At 44.0% G+C, this 20,489-nt stretch overlaps 1 protein-coding gene across 2 annotated transcripts in view; it reads left to right on the top strand.

The window, feature by feature from the left end:
• Window positions 1-20,489, top strand: part of CA8 (carbonic anhydrase 8) — a 128,827-nt gene that overhangs the window by 83,714 nt on the left and 24,624 nt on the right. For both annotated transcript variants that reach the window (XM_073631681.1, XM_073631680.1), the window contains exon 3: window positions 5,501-5,625. In XM_073631681.1, coding sequence (XP_073487782.1) covers window positions 5,501-5,625 — 125 coding nt within the window. The remainder of the gene's footprint in view (window positions 1-5,500; window positions 5,626-20,489) is intronic.

Here is a 20,489-nt window from a genome sequence, read left to right as displayed (position 1 = left end):
TTTCCCACAAGGCAAAGAAATGTGATAAGGATGTGCAAACAATTGGAGTTATGAATTTAGATTTAATCCAAAGTAGGGTGTCTATAGAGTATAGTTTGCAGGAGAGGGAAAGCATGTACTGGCCATTGGGAGTTTCCAGGTGGGCTGATGGCTCAATGGGCCAGTTTCAGTGACAGTGGAGTTAGAGCAGGCAGGGACTGCCAAACGCTGTCCACCAATAAGCTAATCTCCCGCTGTGCAGCTGTGTTCATTGGGGGCCGGAGGACAGAAAGCGGACTATTTCATCACTTTCAGCTTCGAGTGGATTAATAAGCAGCAGCGCACTACACAGTTGAAGGCCGGCCTGTGCTATATCAGTGCACTGGAGCCGGGGAGTGCTGCTGTGGATTAATCCGCCTAAAACCGAAAGTGATGAAATAGTCCGCTTTCTGTTCCTGGCCCCCACTGAACACAGGGGAGACCCAGAGAAGTTTTTTTTCTAAACAGCTACACAGCAGGAGTCGGGAGATTAGCTGATTGGTGGACAGGATTTGGGGGTCTCCGTCCGCTCACCTCGCCCCCCCATTTACTCCCGCCCTAGTTATCCAGGTCTGTTGTGCCCAGGAGGAAGGGAGAGGACCAGTTGTACCAGCAGTGCACAGTTGGTCCCGGGCTCCCAGCTCCAGAGGAACCACCTGCAGGACAAGCACTGAACCCGGGACTTAGGTAGAAGAAGCTGTGCAGACCAGGTACTGGGAGGTATTAACATTGATGGGCACTTATGAGGCTGTGCTGATGGGCACTGATCAGGCTGTATTAATGGGCACTGGTGTGGCTGCATTAATGGGCACTGGTGTGGCTGCACTGATGGGCACTGATGTGGCTTAGGTGATGGGCACTGATCAGGCTTCATTAATGGGCACTGGTGAGGCTGCATTAATGGGCACTGATGTGGCTGAGCTGGTGGGCACTGGTGGGGCTGCATTAATGGGCACTGATGTGGCTGCGCTGATGGGCACTGATCAGGCTGCATTAATGGGCACTGATCAGGCTACATTAATGGGCACTGGTGTGGCTACGCTGATGGGCACTGATCAGGCTGCAATAATTGGCACTGGTGTGGCTGTCCTCATGGGCACTGATCAGCAGTGTTAATTTTGGCAGCAAATTTTGAGTTAGTTTTAGTCTTAGGACTAAAATGGATTTTAGTTTTAGTCCCATTTTAATCTTCTGCAATTGTTTTAGTTTTAGTCGTATTTAGTCGACTAAATCTCCAGTATATTTTAGTCGACTAAAATTCATTTTAGTCGTCTAAAATCTAATAGGTGTAATTCAATTGTAATGCATTAGTTAATAATTCTCTACAATTTGCAAACTCATTATATACTGCTGGAGTGAAAAATCTAATATGTTATTTATTATTATATTGAGGTATGAACATGCACTACAGACCAGTGTTAATTTTGAAGTCAAATTTCAATTTAGTTTTAGTCTTTTGACTAAAATGGCATTTTAGTTTTAGTCCCATTTTAGTCTTTTGACTTAAATGCCATTTTAGTTTTAGTTGTATTTTAGTCATTTCAGTTGTTTTAGTTTTAGTCATATTTTAGTTGACTAAAATAATATTCATTTAGTGGACTAAAATGTTTTAGTCGACGAAATTAACATTGCTGATCAGGCTGCATTAATGGGCACTGGTGAGGCTGCATTAATGGGCACTGGTGTGTCTGCATTAATGGGCACTGGTGTGGCTGCGCTGATGGGCACTGATCAGGCTGCATTAATGGGCACTGGTGTGGCTGCACTGATGGGCACTGATGGGCACTGGTGAGGCTGCATTAATTGGCACTGGTGAGGCTGCATTAATAGGCACTGGTGTGGCGGCGCTGATGGGCACTGGTGTGGCTGTGCTGATGGGCACTGATGAGGCTGTGCTGGTGGGCACTGATGAGGCTGCAGTCGTTGCCATTGAAACATTTGTAAAGGGGAGTAGTTAGTAAGATGACCACACCCATGTGGGGGCAAGGAAGCATTATATTGCCTCCTCACCATTTGATTTTATACCTAAAACCTTCACCACCTGACTGCATTCGTTTTGGGGGGGTGGCAGATATAGGATCCACCCCGGGTGCCAAATGCTCTAGGTACACCCCTGCCTATAAGAGAAATAAAGTAGAATGGCTAAAGTAAAGGGGGAGCTTGGGTGGCCATCTGGGTTGGCCTGGGGGGGCTGGTTTGTCCGGCCGGCCGGTATGGGGTAGATGGGAGAGTGGCGCTGCATTGCTGAAAGGTAGCCAATGGCTGTGCAGCAATGGCGGTTTCTGAAATTCCAGCCAATGAGGCTGTAGCAATGTTCCTGCATGACGTTAGCCCTCCCACTTCACGCAGTGATGTGAGAAAAAGGAGAAAAATACAGAGGATAATAAGTGAAATAATAAAAGAGGTGAGTGAGGAGTTAGAGTATATTTTTAGTCAACACATTATCATATAGAAAAATAAATGTTATAAAACTTGGAGGACAGACATATGTTCTGCCCTATGCCCAATAGTGGAATGTTTTTACTTAAGTTTTTTGCGCAATTGCATTTAGTTTATATACTGATTTGTGCGTGCTTGCAAAATTAAAGTGGGCTGGTCTTGATGAAGTCCAGGGTCAAATTTTTGCCCCAGTCCAGCCTGTCCAGCCTGGGAGAAGGCCATCATTTGGACCCACTGTGGACCCCCCTTATGATCATTACATAATGCCAGCTGAGCCAGTTGTTCAGCTTGATAATTTTTGGCCAGTTGCACTAAACCCAAACCTCCAAGGCCTTTTGGTGTGCTTCTGGCATCTTCAATTGATGACAGCTCCAAATAAAGCATGCCAAGGGGTTCTGAAATGTATTTAAGGTCTTTCCTAACCACTGGGACAGGAAAAGTTGTAAAAAGATATAGAATCTTTTTCAAAGGGTTCATCTTTATAGCTAAGATTCTGCCGAAACAAGGGGATTGAAAGTCAGCCATTTCTAAAGATCCTCTATAAGGCATTTTGACATTTGGGGGTTGTTCACTTTAAAAATGGACTGCACCTCGGGGGGTGAGATAACTACCCAAATATGAGAGGATGGATGCTGACCAATGAAAGTCAAATTAAATTTGCAGAGGATCAACCACCACCCTGGGCAAGGAGAGATTCAATTCTTGGGATTTGGAACACTTCGCCTGTAACCTGGAGAGCCTAGCAAACCCTTTAAGGACTTAAAATTAGTTAGAGAGTGTGATAATGGGTGGGGTTATGAACATTAAGATATCATTGGCAAACAGAGTGCATTTATGTTCAGTCATAGTTTGTATAATTTCTAATGGCATTTTTGTATAAAGGTATTCATGTTTACTCATTACATATGGATGGTGAAGGTGCTTTACTGTTGCCCTCTCTAAATGCAAGTCTACCATTTTGGTTAAATACATGTTAAAATATTGTATACCATGAATAACATATTTTATAGAAGAGTTCTAAATAGAAGGTAGGGCTTATGTTGTTTAGAGGTGGGTCAGACATGCAGGCACAATACAACGGCTATCAGGATTACGTGTGCTTAAAATCCTTCAAGTGCTTTATAAGCAAACAAAGGCTGCATGGCTGTCACTGCAAGCTTATGCTAATTCAGAGGTTTGACGGTGAGGAGGGAATGCTGCACCTTTGGCAGATGATGTTGGCAGTGGTGGCTGGTGTTCAAAATTTTTTGGGGGGCGCAAACAAACTGAAAAATACTGAACCCCCCCCCATCAATTGCAGCCTCACTGTGCCCTTCAAATGCAGCCATTGTGCCTATCAAACGCAGCCACTTGTGCCCATCATATGTGGCCACTTGTGCCCATCATATGCAGCTGCTTATGCCGATCATATGCAGCCATTGTGCCCATCAAACATAGCCACTTTTGCCCATTATATGCAGCCACCTGTGCCCATCAAATGCAGCCTCTTGCCCATCAAATGCAGCCACTTGTGCCCATCAAACGCAGCCACTGTGCCTATCATATGCAGCCACTTGCTCATCAAATGCAGCCTTTTGCCCATCAAATGCAGCCTCTTGCCCATCAAATGCAGCCTCTTGTGCCCATCAAACGCAGCCACTTGTGCCCATCAAACGCAGCCATTTGTGCCCATCAAACGCAGCCACTTGTGCTCATCAAATGCAGACATTTGTGCCCATCAAATGCAGCCACTTGTCCATCAAATTCAGCCACTTGTGTCCATAAAATGCAGCCACCTGTGCCCATGAAATGCAGCCACTGTGCCCACACACACCCCCCGCACGGATCCCGAGGGGGGGTTCCAGAGCCGCGATCCACACGCACAGGTGGGTGGGGGGATACAGCCAAGGGGACTTACCTCTCAGAGTGGCGGCAACCTCCGCTCCAGCGCGAGCCTCCTCTCTCCTCTTCCCAAGTGCCAGGCATTCAATAGGGTGGCCTGGCGCTTTGGCCAATCAGGAAGCAGGTCTGACGTCCTGCCTCAAGATTGGTGGGGAGGAAGGTTAGTGTGAAAATAGCGAAAATTAATTCACTATCGTCATACAATTGGGTGGGATCAGGGCACACTCTCTGTGCCCTGAGCCCACCCTATTTTGAAGCCTATTAGAGCCTCAGGCTCTAATCAGGTGCTTCAAAATGTACCACCCCCTCCCACCCCCACCATAGGAATCCATGCATCCGGTGTCCTCAAAAGGGTGGGCGCATCGATGGGGAGCGGCGCCTGTGCGCCCACAGTGCATGGACCGCCACTGGATGTTGGTGCTGCTTATCTCAGGGGAGAACAGTATCAATTTGCAATCTACCTAATCAGTCTCCACATAGAGCTGCAAGTAGGGTGTCTGCTTGTGTCCACAGATATGGGATCCTCTGATCCAGATGAAAATTGCTGTCATGTTATATCTCTGAGTTTCTTTGCCAATCTGGGATGCAATAATGTCAACCCATGCAGTATATAAATCTACAAAAATAAACTATCTGTTTGCTAAAAAGGGCAACCAAGCAAGTCTTTTTGACTCTAAGAAGAGCCATAAGATACAACATCACTGAAGAGGGGGATCAATGGCAGAGCAGCAAATGTAAATAGCCATAGCCCAACCATACGGCAGCCACCAGAGCATGAGAAAAAGATGGGGCCAAGAGTCATGTTATACTCTTGATTCCAATTACACTGCATGTAACCATGGCAGGGGTAAAAGCAGAGCAGATACTTACCACTGTCTCCATTCTACAATTGGCTGGTGAGTTCTTAATTTTCAAAATTGGGTGCGCTGTAAGCCAGTCTTCAGTGTTTCTGTATTTATTTACCCTGTTGCTGAGTTGTGTTTGCATTGCAATGTATTTACATAAGAACAGACAGAATGTACGTGTGTAAAGATTATATAACAGAGGAAGTCAGTCTGGTTCTTCGATGATGTTAAGTATACATTTGTTTTTTTAAATAATACTTAATAACAAGAAGCAAACACATTTTATAAAATGTAATATACATACAATTCTTTTTTAGTTTTAACAGGTGGTCCTCTACCTCGAGGCCATGAATATGAGTTACATGAAGCAAAATTTCACTGGGGCAGGGAGAACCAGCGAGGATCAGAGCATACAGTCAACTTCAAAGCTTTTCCAATGGAGGTATGTTTTTTGTAAGCTGTATATGGTACTATCAGGCCAATTTAATAATATAGTGTAAATACAGTGGGGCAAACAAGTATTTAATCAGTCACCAATTGTGCAAGTTCTCCCACTTAAAGGCCTGTAATTGTCATCATAGGTATACCTCAACTATGAGAGACAAAATGTGGAAACAAATCCAGACAATCACATTTTCTGATTTTTGAAAGAATTTATTTGCAAATTATGGTGAAAAATAAGTATTTGGTCAATATCAATAGTTCATCTCAATATTTTGTTATATATCCTTTGTTGGCAATGACAGAGGTCAAATGTTTTCTGTAAGTCTTCACAAGGTTGTCACACATTTGCTAGTATGTTGGCCCATTCCTCCATGCAGATCTCCTCTAGAGCAGTGATGTTTTGAGGCTGTCGCTGGGCAACACGGACTCTCAACTCCCTCCAAAGGTTTTTTATGGGGTTGAGATCTGGAGACTGGCTAGGCCACTCCAGGACCTTGAAATGCTTCCTACGAAGCCACTTCTTCGTTGCCCAGGCGGTGTGTTTGGGATCATTGTCATGCTGAAAGACTCAGCCACGTTTCATCTTTAATGCCCTTGCTGATGGGAGGAGGTTTGCACTCAAAATCTCACGATACATGGCCCCATTCATTCTTTCATGTACACGGATCAGTCGTCCTGTTCCATTTGCAGAGAAAAAGCCCCAAAGCATGATGTTGCCACCCCCATGCTTCACAGTAGGTATGGTGTTCTTTGGTTGCAACTTATCATTCTCTCTCCTCCAAACACGATGAGTTGTGTTTCTACCAAACAGTTCTGCTTTGGTTTCATCTGACCATATGATATTCTCCCAATCCTCTTCTGGATCATCCAAATGCTCTCTAGCAAACATGTACTGTCTTAAGCAGGGGGTCACGTCTGGCATTGCAGGATCTGAGTCCCTGGTGGCATAGTGTGTTACTGATGGTAGCCTTTGTTACGCTGGTCCCAGCTCTCTGCAGGTCATTCACTAGGTCCCCCTGTGTGGTTCTGGGATTTTTGCTCACTGTTCTTGTGATCATTTTGACCCCACGGGATGAGATCTTGTGTGGAGTCCCAGAACGAGGGAGATTATCAGTGGGTCTTGTATGTCTTCCATTTTCTAATTATTGCTCCCACAGTTGATTTCTTCACACCAAGCTGCTTGCCTATTGCAGATTCAGTCTTCCCAGCCTGGTGCAGGTCTACAATTTTGTTTCTGGTGTCCTTCAACAGCTCTTTGGTCTTCACCATAGTGGAGTATGGAGTGTGACTGTTTAAGGTTGTGGATAGGTGTCTTTTATACTGATAACAAGTTCAAACAGGTGCCATTAATACAGTTAATGAGTGGAGGACAGAGGAGCCTCCTAAAGAAGAAGATACAGGTCTGTGAGAGCCAGAAATCTTGCTTGTTTGTAGATGACCAAATACTTATTTACCACCATAATTTGCAAATAAATTCTTTCAAAAATCAGACAATGTGATTGTCTGGATTTGTTTCCACATTTTGTCTCTTGTAGTTGAGGTATATCTATGATGACAATTACAGGCCTCTCTCGTCTTTTTAAGTGGGAGGACTTGCACAATTGGTGGCTGACTAAATACATTTTTGCCCCACTGTAACTTGTTTAAGGCTGGGTTCACCGGCTATCTAAGGAGCCGGTTCACATATCTCCGCTGCGGCTCCAGTGCGAATTTGCACAGGAGCCCTGTGCGTCTTTTCAACCAAAAAATTTGGGCTGAAATTGGACCTGAATCGGTGAACGGGGACGCACCAGACCCCTGCTGTGAGCCGCATGTGAAGATAGTATGAACCCAGCCTTAGGAAGACTCCAGTCTGCCCATAATATGCAGAGATAGTACAGTTTTAAAATAGAGCTTAGATTCAAAGCTTTTGTACAGGTATCTATTTCTAGGGCTTTATAAATTTGTATATTTTGTAATGGTAATGTTCTTAGTCCTTATCTAGTCCATGATTTGTACAGAAGATGTTTCTATTATATAAATAATACCAACATCTCCATATAGTCTTGTCCATTTACATTATGTACTCCTTAAAAAAATAACTTGTTTGTTTTTTTTGTGCTATTTGTAATTCAGGGCGCTCTGATTCCTCCTGTATTGAATTGTATTGTAACCGTACTGTTTGCCTTAACGTTGTATAGCGCTATGCAAACTGTTGGCGCTATGTAAATCCTGTATATCAATAATAATTACATATACATTTTTTGTATTTTACATTTCAATTTTCACCTGAATATAATCTAAGATTATCAGATTCAGCTGGCAAATCGGTGCATGCATAGGCTCGCATTGTCACAAAGCCTTTGTGCAATCAAACGTTGTGCAGTCACCTATATGCTAACATTGACACTAGGCAGAGATTATTATTATAATACAGGATTTTTATAGCACCAACAGTTTGCGCAGCAATTTATAAATCTAAAGGGAGTCAGTACAGTTACAACACAATAACATACAAGAGGGTTAAGAGGGCCCTGCTCGTAAGAGCTTACATTCTAATAGGGTGGAGCAAGTGGTACAAAAGGTAATAACTGTGGGAGATGAGTTGATGGAGGGGTTAAGTTGTTAGTTGGAGGCATGATAGGCCTCCCTAAAGAGATGAGTTTTTTAGGGATCAGTTAAAGGTGGCCAGAGTAGGAGACGGCCAGACAGATTTAGGTAGAGAGTTCCAGTGGATGGGAGAGGTTCTGGAGAAGTCCTGGATATGCACATGGAAGGAGGAGAGCTAGAGAGCAGGAGGTCTTGGGAAGTGTGGAGAGGACGGTTTAGGTGATATTTGGAGACAAGATTGGTGATGTAGCTCAGGGCAGAGTTGTAAAACGCTTTGTATTCTGTTGTTTGTAATTTGTTGGGCAATCAGAAGCCAGTGGAGGGATCGGGAGAGAGGGGTTGCAGACACTGAGTAGTTGGTAAGGTAGATCAGTCTATCAAAAAAGCTGCTGCCAGACTCAAAATAGGATAGTTTGTGTGGAGGTATGCCTATGATAAAGGATTTGCAATAGTCAAGGCGAAAGATAACAAGGGCAGAAATGAGTAGCATTGTGGTTTCATTAAACAAAAAAAACGAATTTTAGAAATGTTACGAAGGTGAAGTTTATAAGTTTTTGACAGCGATTGGATTTTGGGATGAAAGGACAGGTCAGAGTCTAGTGCCCTGTACACACGGTTGGACATTGATCGGACATTCCGACAACAAAATCCATGGATTTTTTCCGACGGATGTTGGCTCAAACTTGGCTTGCATACACATGGTCACACAAAGTTGTTAGAAAATCCGATCGTTCTGAACGCGATGACGTAAAACACGTACATCAGGACTATAAACGGGGCAGTAGCCAAAAGCTTTCGTCTCTTAAATTATTCTGAGCATGCGTGGCGCTTTTTCGTCGGATTTGTGTACACACGTTTGGAATTTCCGACAATGGATTTTGTTGTCGGAAAATTTTATAGCAAGCTCTCAAACTTTGTGTGTCGGAAATTCCTATGGAAAATGTCTGATGGAGCCTACACACGGTTGGAATTTCCGACAACAGGGTCCTATCACACATTTTCCATCAGAAAATCCTATCGTGTGTACAGGGCATAGGAGTACATATAGTATCTTGGTGTGAGGGTTCACATGTTCACACGTGTTTCAAGAGAAAGGGTAACTTTGAGCTCTGTCCCAATGGTAAAATGGTACAATGTGGACTTTCAAGGAAGGATTAGTTGCATTTATTAGTAGAGATAATGATACAGGCTGACATAACTTGCGTAACTGCTTTTTTAGTCCTTGATGTTTTATTTCAGCTTAACTTACTTTAAAAAGTTGTAATTTGCAGCCAGGATGGCTGGTAGTACCTGCAGGCAGTGGAGCTGGGAGCAGTTCTACACCGAAGAAACTCCTGCATGCAGTTTGTAACATTTTGTGCAAAGGACTTTTGCCACTGATCCTGAAATGCTGATTGTGTCCAGTAGGGATGAGCCGAACACCCCCCTGTTTGGTTCGCACCAAAACATGCGAACAGGCAAAAAATTTGTTCGAACACCGTTAAAGTCTATGGGACACGAACATGAATAATCAAAAGTGCTAATTTTAAAGGCTTATATGCAAGTTATTGTCATAAAAAGTGTTTGGGGACCTGGGTCCTGCCCCAGGGGACATGGATCAATGCAAAAAAAAGTTTTAAAAACTGATGTTTTTTCAGGAGCAATGATTTTAATAATGCTTAAAGTGAAACAATAAAAGTATAATATTCCTTTAAATTTCGTACCTGGGGGATGTCTATAGTATGCCTGTAAAAGGGCGCATGTTTCCCATGTTTAAAACAGTCTGACAGCATTTCAAAGGAAAAAAAGTCATTTAAAACTACTTGTGGCTATTAATGAATTGCCGGTCCGACAATACACATAAAAGTTCATTGATAAAAACGGCATGGGAATTCCCCACAGGGGAACCCCGAACCAAAATAAAAAAAAAATGGCGTGGGGGTCCCCCTAAATTCCATACCAGGCCCTTCAGGTCTGGTATGGATATTAAGGGGAACCCCGGCCAAAATAAAAAAAAAATGGCGTGGGGGTCCCCCTCAAAATCTATACCAGACCCTTCAAGTCTGGTGTGGATTTTAATGGGAACCCTGCGCCAAAATGTAAAAAAAAATGGCGTGGGGTCCCCCCAAAAAATCCATATCAGACCCTTATCTGAGCATGCAACCTGGCCGGCCGCAGGAAAAGAGGGGGGGATGAGAGAGTGCCCCCCTCCTGAACCCTACCAGGCCACATCCCCTCAACATTGGGAGGGTGCTTTGGGGTAGCCCCCCAAAGCACCTTGTCCCCATGTTGATGGGGACAAGGGCCTCATCCCCACAACCCTTGCCCGGTGGTTGTGGGGGTCTGCGGGCAGGGGGCCTATCGGAATCTGGAAGCCCCCTTTAACAAGGGGACCCCCAGATCCCGGCCCCCCTGTGTGAAATGGTAAGGGGGTACAAAAGTACCCCTACCATTTCACAAAAAAAGTGTCAAAAATGTTAAAAATGACAAGAGACAGTTTTTGACAATTCCTCCATCTTCTTCTTCTTCTGGTTCTTCTGGTTCTTCCTCCGGTGTTCTCGGCCGGCATCTTCCTCCGCGGCATCTTCTTCCCTTCTTCTTCTCTGGCCGCTCCGCATCCATGATGGGAGGCTCCCGCTGTGTGACGCTTCTCGTCTTCTTATGGTTCTTAAATAATGGTGGGCGGGGCCACCCGGTGACCCCGCCCCCCTCTGATGCACAGGGACTTGATGGGGACTTTCCTGTGGCATTCCCCGTGATGTCAGAGGGGGGCAGGGTCACCCGTTACATAACGGGTGACCCCGCCCCCTCTCACATTACAGGAAGGCCACAGGGAAGTGTCACCGGGTGGCCCCGCCCTCTGTTATTTAAGAACCATCAGAAGATGAGAAGCGTCACACAGCGGGAGCCTCCCATCATGCATGCGGAGCGGCCTGAGAAGAAGATGAGAAGAAGACGCCGTGGAGGAAGATGCCGTACGAGAACACCGGAGGAAGAACCAGAAGAAAATGGAGGAAGAAACCAAAGGAAGATAGAGAATAGAAGAAAGAAAAAGCATTTAAATAAAGGAATTGTCAAAAACTGTCTCTTGTCATTTTGAACATTTTTGACACTTTTTTGTGAAATGGTAGGGGTACGTTTGTACCCCCTTATCATTTTGCACAGGGGGGGCCGGGATCTGGGGGTCCCCTTGTTAAAGGGGGCTTCCAGATTCCAATAGGCCCCCCACCCGCAGACCCCCACAACCAAAGGGCAAGGGTTGTGGGGATGAGGCCCTTGTCCCCATCAACATGGGGACAAGGTGCTTTGGGGGGGTTACCCCAAATCACCCTCCCAATGTTGAGGGCATGTGGCCTGGTACAGTTCAGGAGGGGGGGCACTCTCTCGTCCCTCCCTCTTTTCCTGCGGCCTGCCAGGTTGCATGCTCAGATAAGGGTCTGGTATGGATTTTTGGGGGGCCCCACGCCATTTTTTTTTTAAATTTTGGCGCAGGGTTCCCCTTAAAATCCATACCAGACCTGAAGGGCCTGGTATGGAATTTAGGGGGACCCCCATGCCATTTTTTTTTTTTTAATTTTGGTTCGGGGTTCCCTTGTGGGGAATTCCCATGCCATTTTTATCAATGAACTTTTATGTGTATTGTCGGACCGGCAATTCATTAATAGCTGCGAGTAGTTTTAAATGACTTTTTTTCCTTTGAAATGTCATTTTGCTGTCAGACTGTTCTAAACACGGGAAGCATGCGCCCCTTTACAGGCATACTATAGTCACCCCCCAGGTACGAAATTTAAAGGAAAATTACACTTTTATTGTTTCACTTTATGCATTATTAAAATCACTGCTCCCAAAATAACGGCCGTTTTTAAAACTTTTTTTTGCATTGATCCATGTCCCCTGGGGCAGGACCCAGTTACCCAAACACTTTTTATGACAATACCATGCATATAAGCCTTTAAAATTAGCACTTTTGATTTCTCCCATAGACTTTTAAAGGGTGTTCCGCGGCTTTCGAATTTGCCGCGAACACCCCAAATTGTTCGCTGTTCGGTGAAATAGCGAACAGCCGATGTTTGAGTCGAACATGAGTTCGACTCAAACTCGCAGGTCATCCCTAGTGTCCAAGTAAACAGTCCTGGATTTTTCTTTCTGTACATAGGAATCCCTAATAAATACAATAAAAATAAGCCCAGGGAAAATGAGTGTTGCGTTGCCTGGCTGTGCAGGAATAGGGAAGCCAGTTACCAGCAGCCCTTGCAGGGGTGGTGCTACAGTCAGGTCCATAAATATTGGTACAGTTACACAATTATAATCTTTTTGGCTCTATACACTACCACAATGGATTTGAAATGAAACAAACAAGATGTGCTTTAACTGCAGACTTTCAGCTTTAATTTGACATCCAAATCAGGTGAATAATGTAGGCATTAAAACAGTTTGTATATGTGCCTCCCACTTTTTAAGGGACCAAAAGTAATGGGACAGATTAACAATCATCAATCAAACTTTCACTTTTTAATACTTGGTTGCAAATCCTTTGCAATCAATTACAGCCTGAAGTCTGGAACGCATAGACATCACCAGACACTGGGTTTCATCCCTGCTGATGCTCTGCCAGACCTCTACTGCAACTGTGTTCAGTTCCTGCTTGTTCTTGGGGCATTTTCCCTTCAGTTTTGTCTTCAGCAAGTGAAATGCATGCTCAATCGGATTCAGGTCAGGTGATTGACTTGGCCATCGCATAACATTCTACTTCTTTCCCTTAAAAAACTCTTTGGTTGCTTTCGCAGTATGCTTCGGGTCATTGTCCATCTGCATCGTCCAATGAGTTTTGAAGCATTTTGCTGAATATGAGCAGATAATATTGCCCGAAACACTTCAGAGTTCATCCTGCTGCTTTTGTCAGCAGTCACATCATCAATAAATACAAGAGAACCAGTTCCATTGGCAGCCATACATGCCCACGCCATGAAACTACCACCACTATGCTTCACTGATGAGGTGCTATGCTTTGGATCATGAGCAGTTCCGTTCCTTCTCCATACTCTTCTCTTTCCATCAGTCTGGTACAAGTTGATCTTGGTCTCATCTGTCCATAGGATGTTGTTCCAGAACTGTGAATGCTTTTTTAGATGTTGTTTGGCAAACTCTAATCTGGCCTTCCTGTTTTTGAGGCTCACCGATGATTTACATCTTGTGGTGAACCCTCAGTATTCACTCTGGTGAAGTCTTCTCTTGATTTTTGACTTTGACATACATACACCTACCTCCTGGAGAGTGTTATTGATCTGGCCAACTGTTGTGAAGGGTATTTTCTTCACCAGGGAAAGAATTCTTCGGTCATCCACCACAGTTGTTTTCCGTGGTCTTCCGGGTCTTTTGGTGTTGCTGAGCTCACCGGTGCGTTCTTTCTTTTTAAGGATGTTCCAAACAGTTGATTTGGCCACACCTAATGTTTTTGCTATCTCTCTGATGGGTTTGTTTAGTTTCTTCAGCCTAATGATGGCTTGCTTCACTGATAGTGACATCTCTTTGGATCTCATATTGAGAGTTGACAGCAACAGATTCCAAATGCAAATAGCACACTTGAAATGAACTCTGGACCTTTTATCTGTTCCTTGTAAATGGGATATTGAGGGAATAACACACACCTGGCCATGGAACAGCTGAGCAGCCAATTGTCTCATTACTTTTGGTCCCTTAAAAAAGAGGGAGGCACATATACAAGCTGTTGTAATTCCTACACCGTTCACCTGATTTGGATGTAAATACCCTGAAATTAAAGCTGAAAGTCTGCAGTTACAGCACATTGATTCCATTGCTATCTGTTTCTCCACTGGGGGAGGTTCACCCCTCACAGATTAACTACATACAGTATCTTACAAAAGTGAGTACATTCCTCACATTTTTGTAAATAATTTATTGTATCTTTTCATGTGACAACAGTGAAGAAATGGCACTTTGCTACAATGTAAAGTAGTGAGTGTACAGCTTATATAACAATGTAAACTTGCTGGTCCCTCAAAATAACTCAACACACAGCCATTAATGTCTAAACCATTGGCAACAAAAGTGACTACACCCCTAAGTGAAAATGTCCAATTTGGGCCCAAAGTGTCAATATTTTGTGTGGCCTTCATTATTTTCCAGCACAGCCTTAACCCTCTTGGGCATGGCGTTCACCAGAGCTTATTTATAAAATATAACAAGAATAATACTTACAAACAAGCTCTAAAACAAGGCTTATCATTACTCCAGCAATTATGAACAGTATCTCTAGACACCTGCAACCTGGACCAGATGTTTGGAGGAACCAGAGGAACCAGGTGGCATCACAGGCGGCTTATGCGTTACGAGGGAGAACCCAGAGCCATTGCTGTGGTTCTGAAGAAGAGGGTTCTCCCTCGTAATGCGTAAGCCATCTGTGATGCCATCTGGTTCCTCCAAACATCTGGTCCAGGTTGCAGGTGTCTAGAGATACTGTTCATAATTGCTGGAGTACTGATAAGCCTTGTTTTAAAGCACGTTTGTGAGTATTATTCTTGTTATATTTTATAAATACATTTTATCTATGGTAATGCACAAGGTCGGTGCACCCTCCTTCTCTTTTTGTATGTTTCAGTTCTAAGGATACCCATTGTTCTGAGGAGGGCAGCAAGACCTGTGACATTTCATATTTTTCCAAAGGTGTTGGCTACACCACCTACTCATTTGACCAAGCTCCCGAGAGCAGGAGATTGTATTGTGTTGTTCACCAGACCTTCACAGGTTGCCACTGGTGTCCTCTTCCACTCCTCCATGACGACATCACGGAGCTGGTGGATATCAGAGATCTTGCGCTCCTCCACCTTCCATTTGAGGATGCCCCACAGATGCTCAATAGGGTTTAGGTAGGTAGACATGCTTGGTCAGTCCATCACCTTTACCTTCAGTTTCTTTAGCAAGGCAGTGGTCATCTTGGAGGTGTGTTTGGGGTTGTTATTATGTTGGAATACTGCCCTGCGGCCCAGTCTCTGAAGGGAGGGGATCATGCTCTGCTTCGGTATGTCACAGTACATGTTGGCATTCATAGTTCCCTCAATGAACTGTAGTTCCCCAGTGCTGGCAGCACTCATGCAGCCCCAGACCATGATACTCCCACCACCACCATGTTTGACTGTAGGCAAGACACATTTGTCTTTTTACTCTTCACCTGGTTGCTGCCACACACGCTTGACACCATCTGAACCAAATACATTTATCTTGGTCTCATCAGTCCACAGGACTTGGTTCCAGTAATCCATGTCTTTAGCCTGCCTGTCTTCAGCAAACTGTTTGTGGGCTTTCTTGTGCATCAACTTTAGAAGAGGCTTCCTTCTGGGATGACAGCCATGCAGACCAATTTGATGCAGTGTGTGGCATATGGTCTGAGCACTGACTGGCTGACACCCCACCCCTTCAACCTCTGCAGCAATGCTGGCAGCACTCATACGTCTATTTCCCAAAGACAACCTCTGGATATGACACTGAGCACATGCACTCAACTTCTTTGGTTGACCATGGCGAGGCCTGTTCTGAGTGGAACCTGTCCTGTTAAACCGCTGTATGGTCTTGGCCACCATGCTGCAGCTCAGTTTCAGGAACTTGGCATTCTTCTTATAGCCTAGACCATCATTATCTAGAGCAACTATTCTTTTTTTCAGATCTCATGGAGGGCTTGGCCATGTTAAACTTCCAGTGACCAGTATGTGAGAGTGAGAACGACAACACCAAATTTAACACACCTGCTGCCCCTTCACACCTGAGATCTTGTAACACTAACAAGTCACATGACACCGGGGAGGGAAAATGGCTAATTGGGCCCAATTCAGACATTTTCATTAGGGGTGTACTCACTTTTGTTGACAGCAGTTTAGACATTAATAGCTGTGTGTTGAGTTATTTTGAGTGGACGTGAGGGGATTATACAAGCTAAACACTCACTATTTCACATTGTAGCAAAGTGTCATTTCTTCAGTGTTGTCACACGAAAAAGATATAATAAAATATTTACAAAAATGTGAGGGGTGTACTCACTTTTGAGAGATATTGTATATAGGAGTTGTTTCACTTGCTAAAGGATTTGCATTTCTTCCCATCCATTTCTGAGATATACACAGCTCTGCCATACAGCATAGCCCTCTCTGGCAGAGCAGGAGACCAGATTTTTCTCTCCTGCAGTTAAAGGGGTTGTAAATCTTTGTGTTTTTTCACCTTAATTCATGCTATGCACTGAGGTGAAAAAAACACCTGGCAGTGACCGGCCCCCCAGTCCCCCATTTTACTTACCTGAGCCCTGGAACTTGCCCCAGCTGGAACATGCTGTTTCTCTGCCCGGGGTTCTTGGCTCTTGATTGGATAGATTGATAGCAGCGCAGCCATTGGCTCCCGCTGCTGTCAATCAAATCCAATGACACGGGCGCTGGAGGGGGGTGGGGCCGAGTCATACATTTGGCGGCTATGGACGCCAAATGCTGGACACGGGAGCGCGCCCGATAGGTAACCCCCTCAGGAGAGCGCTTCTCCTAGGTGGTTAACTGATGTGGGGAGGAGCCGCAAGAGCCGCTGGGGGATGCCAGAAGAGGATGGCCGGGGTCACTCTGTGCAAAACAAGCTGCACAGTGGAGGTAAGTATGATATGTTTGTTATTTAATAAAAAAGCCTGTGACTGGACAGTGAAAAGAGCAGCAGCAGACTGATAACCTTCTCTCTATATCACAATGTTTTCACCTCCTGTCAGCATGTCCTTTATGGCCATATAATCCCTGCAGCATAACTGACTGGCTTTGTGTATGTATGAATGAATACAGAACTCCTTTCGTTTGTGCTTTTTATATCTTCCTAAATTTCAGCCTTAATAACTTGGAGTAGAAACTTGGGTTTGCAAGACCTTTTTGAACACCAGTGATAATGTGTATTTTCCTCCAGTTTAGGATTATGCTACACCCAGATAAGCATGAATGGCTGAATAGATTTCTACAGTGGCGCCCAAATAAAAGAATATTGTAGATATTATAGACAAAACAAACATCCTATCACCTCAGTGTTCCTGGTTTTGCTTCTAAATTAAGGCGTTTGTAATGTAAGGTGAAATTTGTTTTTAATTTATGGCCTTCATAATATTATATTTGGCTGCGATATCATGCAATAAGCCTTGTTTTTTTTTTCCTGAACTAAATAGCTAAATGGCTGTGTGTGTTTGATAAGCGTATAATCGTCTGCTCCGAGTGCGATATATGAGAGAACATGTGCTTCTTATATTACCTCACTTAGCATCGGATTTATGTTTTTGTGACAAGCAAAACATTTATTCATGATCTTTATAAAACAAATAGTGGAAAGAAATTCTGGCACAAGTGACAATGTTTGTTTTTTTTTTATGGCAGAAGATGAAGGACAACTCTTCATAAAAAAGCTTTTGCTGTCATTCATCTGAATGAGATTTTAATCTAACGTTATGTGAGATGACTTAGGAGAGTCTTGACAGCGTAACATGGCATCTGCTCTTTTCAGTGCTGCAGGGTGACATCTTCCAAAGTACAGAGGAGAATATTGGAGAGTGTTTGATCTAAAGTAAAACAAATATACTCAAGCATGTTGCTGTTTGAGACATCTATATTGTCAGGGGTATGGGTTATAATGTGGAAAAAAAAGGATTTGGGTTTTTGCCATACCTGGGCATGGAATTTGTATATGATTATCATCTGCTAGCTAAACAGAGAATATATTTGGATCTATTGTATGCAAGAAGCTGAATATCGACTCCAAGAATGATATAATATTGCAGAACCTTATAGCTATTGTAACGAGCCCCTTGCTCGCTCGATTCCACTCTCCCGACACTCCTCTGCAGCTATTTAATCAGATTGCAACGTCTGATGGTTCGGTCATCCAATGCTCCGGGATTAGAACTTCAGCTATGTGCCGTTCTAACCCAGTTGTGATAGCTCAGAACAAACACCAGGCAGGCTGTATGTAAGTTCAAACAGGAATCTATCTTTATTGACAAAATACAGGCTTTTATACACTCAAAGTGGAGGTGCAGACCTCCTGCTCATATTACTCTAACAATACAGCTGTAACCTAATTAACCTAATTAACATGAGCTAATTAACTAATCCCTTTAGACAGCCTAGATGACTCAGACATGACCGTTAGGCCAGACTGGCCGACTTGTAGTTCAGAAAGTCCAATCAACATTATTACAATCAACATAGACTCTTCTTCACACAATAGCAGAGTTAATGAACGCAAATAACAATGGGGATCTAATGACTCTTAGATCCCATAGTAGACTTATTTACAATACACATTTTAGCAGACAATAGACAGACAGGTGTTGGAATTTACATCAGCATCTCCTAACAGTATCTGTCCCAGCATTATAAATCAGCCACTATTCCAATATGGCAAATCCAGGGTCCCCAGACATACAGCTCACAAAGAGCACCGTTCCCCCAAATGCAAGGGCCCCCGATTGATCGGCAAGAGGCTAGCATATAGTCCCCTCCAAAAGTCTCTTTCCCGGCTAAGTCTGTCACAGCTATCTACACTTTTCTTAATTTGATGCTGCTATGTAGTTCTGTTCTGAGTTGTTGGATCATGTGTGATGTCAACATTAGGTTGGGTAGTTGACAATGAGGCAGCTGTCAGGTACTGGAGCCTTATCATTTCAGAGTCATAATCGGACAAAATAATGTTCACTTAAGTGTTGATACTGTGTCTTTAAATAAAAAATTTGTAGGAAGTCCACTCCAATAAAGTGCAAAGAAAAAAGATTTCACTGTATGCTTGCTGAATTCACACAATATTGCTTGAGTCCTTAAAAATCACTGTGCTCATGTTACGGTGACTATCCACATCCTGTGTCTTCAAAGTGCATGCCACAAACCCCTACAAGATGGTAACTCACCGAAATACTGGTGACTCTACCGCCATGTGGGGTCAGAACACGCTTCTTATGATCAGCCAAACACTGCTCCAGATGCACCAGTCCAGCGACCCCTGTAACCACTCCACTCTCCTCCTATGTCAACTCAAATTAATGTAGGGAGATCACAAAACAAAAGTGCTCATGCGCAATATGTTTCTTAAAATTTCCCCATGAGACATACACTATATTGTCAAAAGTATGGGGATGCCTGCCTTTATACGCACATTAACTTTAATGGCATCCCAGTCTTAGTCCGTAGGGTTCAGTATTGGGTTGGTCCACCCTTTGCAGCTATAACAGCTTCAACTCTTCTGGGAAGGCTGTCCACAAGGTTTATGAGTGTGTCTATGGGAATGTTTGACCATTCTTCCAGAAGCGCATTTCTGAGGTCAGGCATTGATGTTGGTCGAGAAGGCTTGGTTCTCAGTCCCTGCTCTAATTCATCCCAAAGGTGTTCTATCGGGTTGAGGTCAGGACTCAGGCAGGCCAGTCAAGTTCCTCCACCCCAAACTTGCTCATCCATGTCTTTAGAGACCTTGCTTTGTGTACTGGTCCAAATCATTTGGTGGTGGGGGGACTATGGTGTGGGGTTGTTTTTCAGGGGTTGGGCTTGGCCCCTTAGTTCCAGTGAGGGGAACTCTTAAGGGGTCAGCATACCAAGACATTTTGGACAATCTCAAGCTCCCAACTTTGTGAGAACATTTTGAGGATGGCCCCTTCTTGTTCCAAAATGACTGGGCACCAGTGCACAAAGCAAGGTCCATACCCTCTCCCCTAGCACCTAGCTTTTTACCCTTAAACCTAACCCTAAAGTCTCCTTTCCTACCATTGCATTGTGGTAACTTGTGCATTACCACAATGTGTGGAAACGCACATTATGCAGGTTAGTGCATTGTGGTGCCATTTATTTTGAATGGCCTCCCAATGCACCTCCACAATGCGCATGCACTGCTCTGCATCCCAATGTGTGGTGATGTCCTACTGGCCATGGTGATGCTCTTTGTCAGAAAAAAAGATGCAGGTAATTTTTTTAGTGAATTGGCACCCTAATAAAAGGAATAAATGGCTCTAACGCAAAGCATGTTTTTGTGTGACATGATGCAACACACTGGAGTGGACTGGTGTGAAGCCAGCCTAAAACTTAAGCCCATTATTCTTGACCTATGTGCTGACACCTCTAGGAGCATGCACTGTATATGGCTGTATGATTTTTTTTTAAAGCGACAGTGGCAGCAAGGGTAATGCCATGTACACACGAGCAGTTTTTCTGTCGGAATAAACTCTGAAGGTTTCTCAGACGGAATTACGATAGAATTACGCTTAAGCTGTCTTGCATACACACAGTC

The sequence above is a fragment of the Aquarana catesbeiana genome, linkage group LG05 (genome assembly GCF_042186555.1).
Source record: "Aquarana catesbeiana isolate 2022-GZ linkage group LG05, ASM4218655v1, whole genome shotgun sequence".
In the NCBI taxonomy this organism is placed as follows: Eukaryota; Metazoa; Chordata; class Amphibia; order Anura; family Ranidae; genus Aquarana; species Aquarana catesbeiana.
This window is presented reverse-complemented; position numbering and strand designations above follow the sequence as displayed.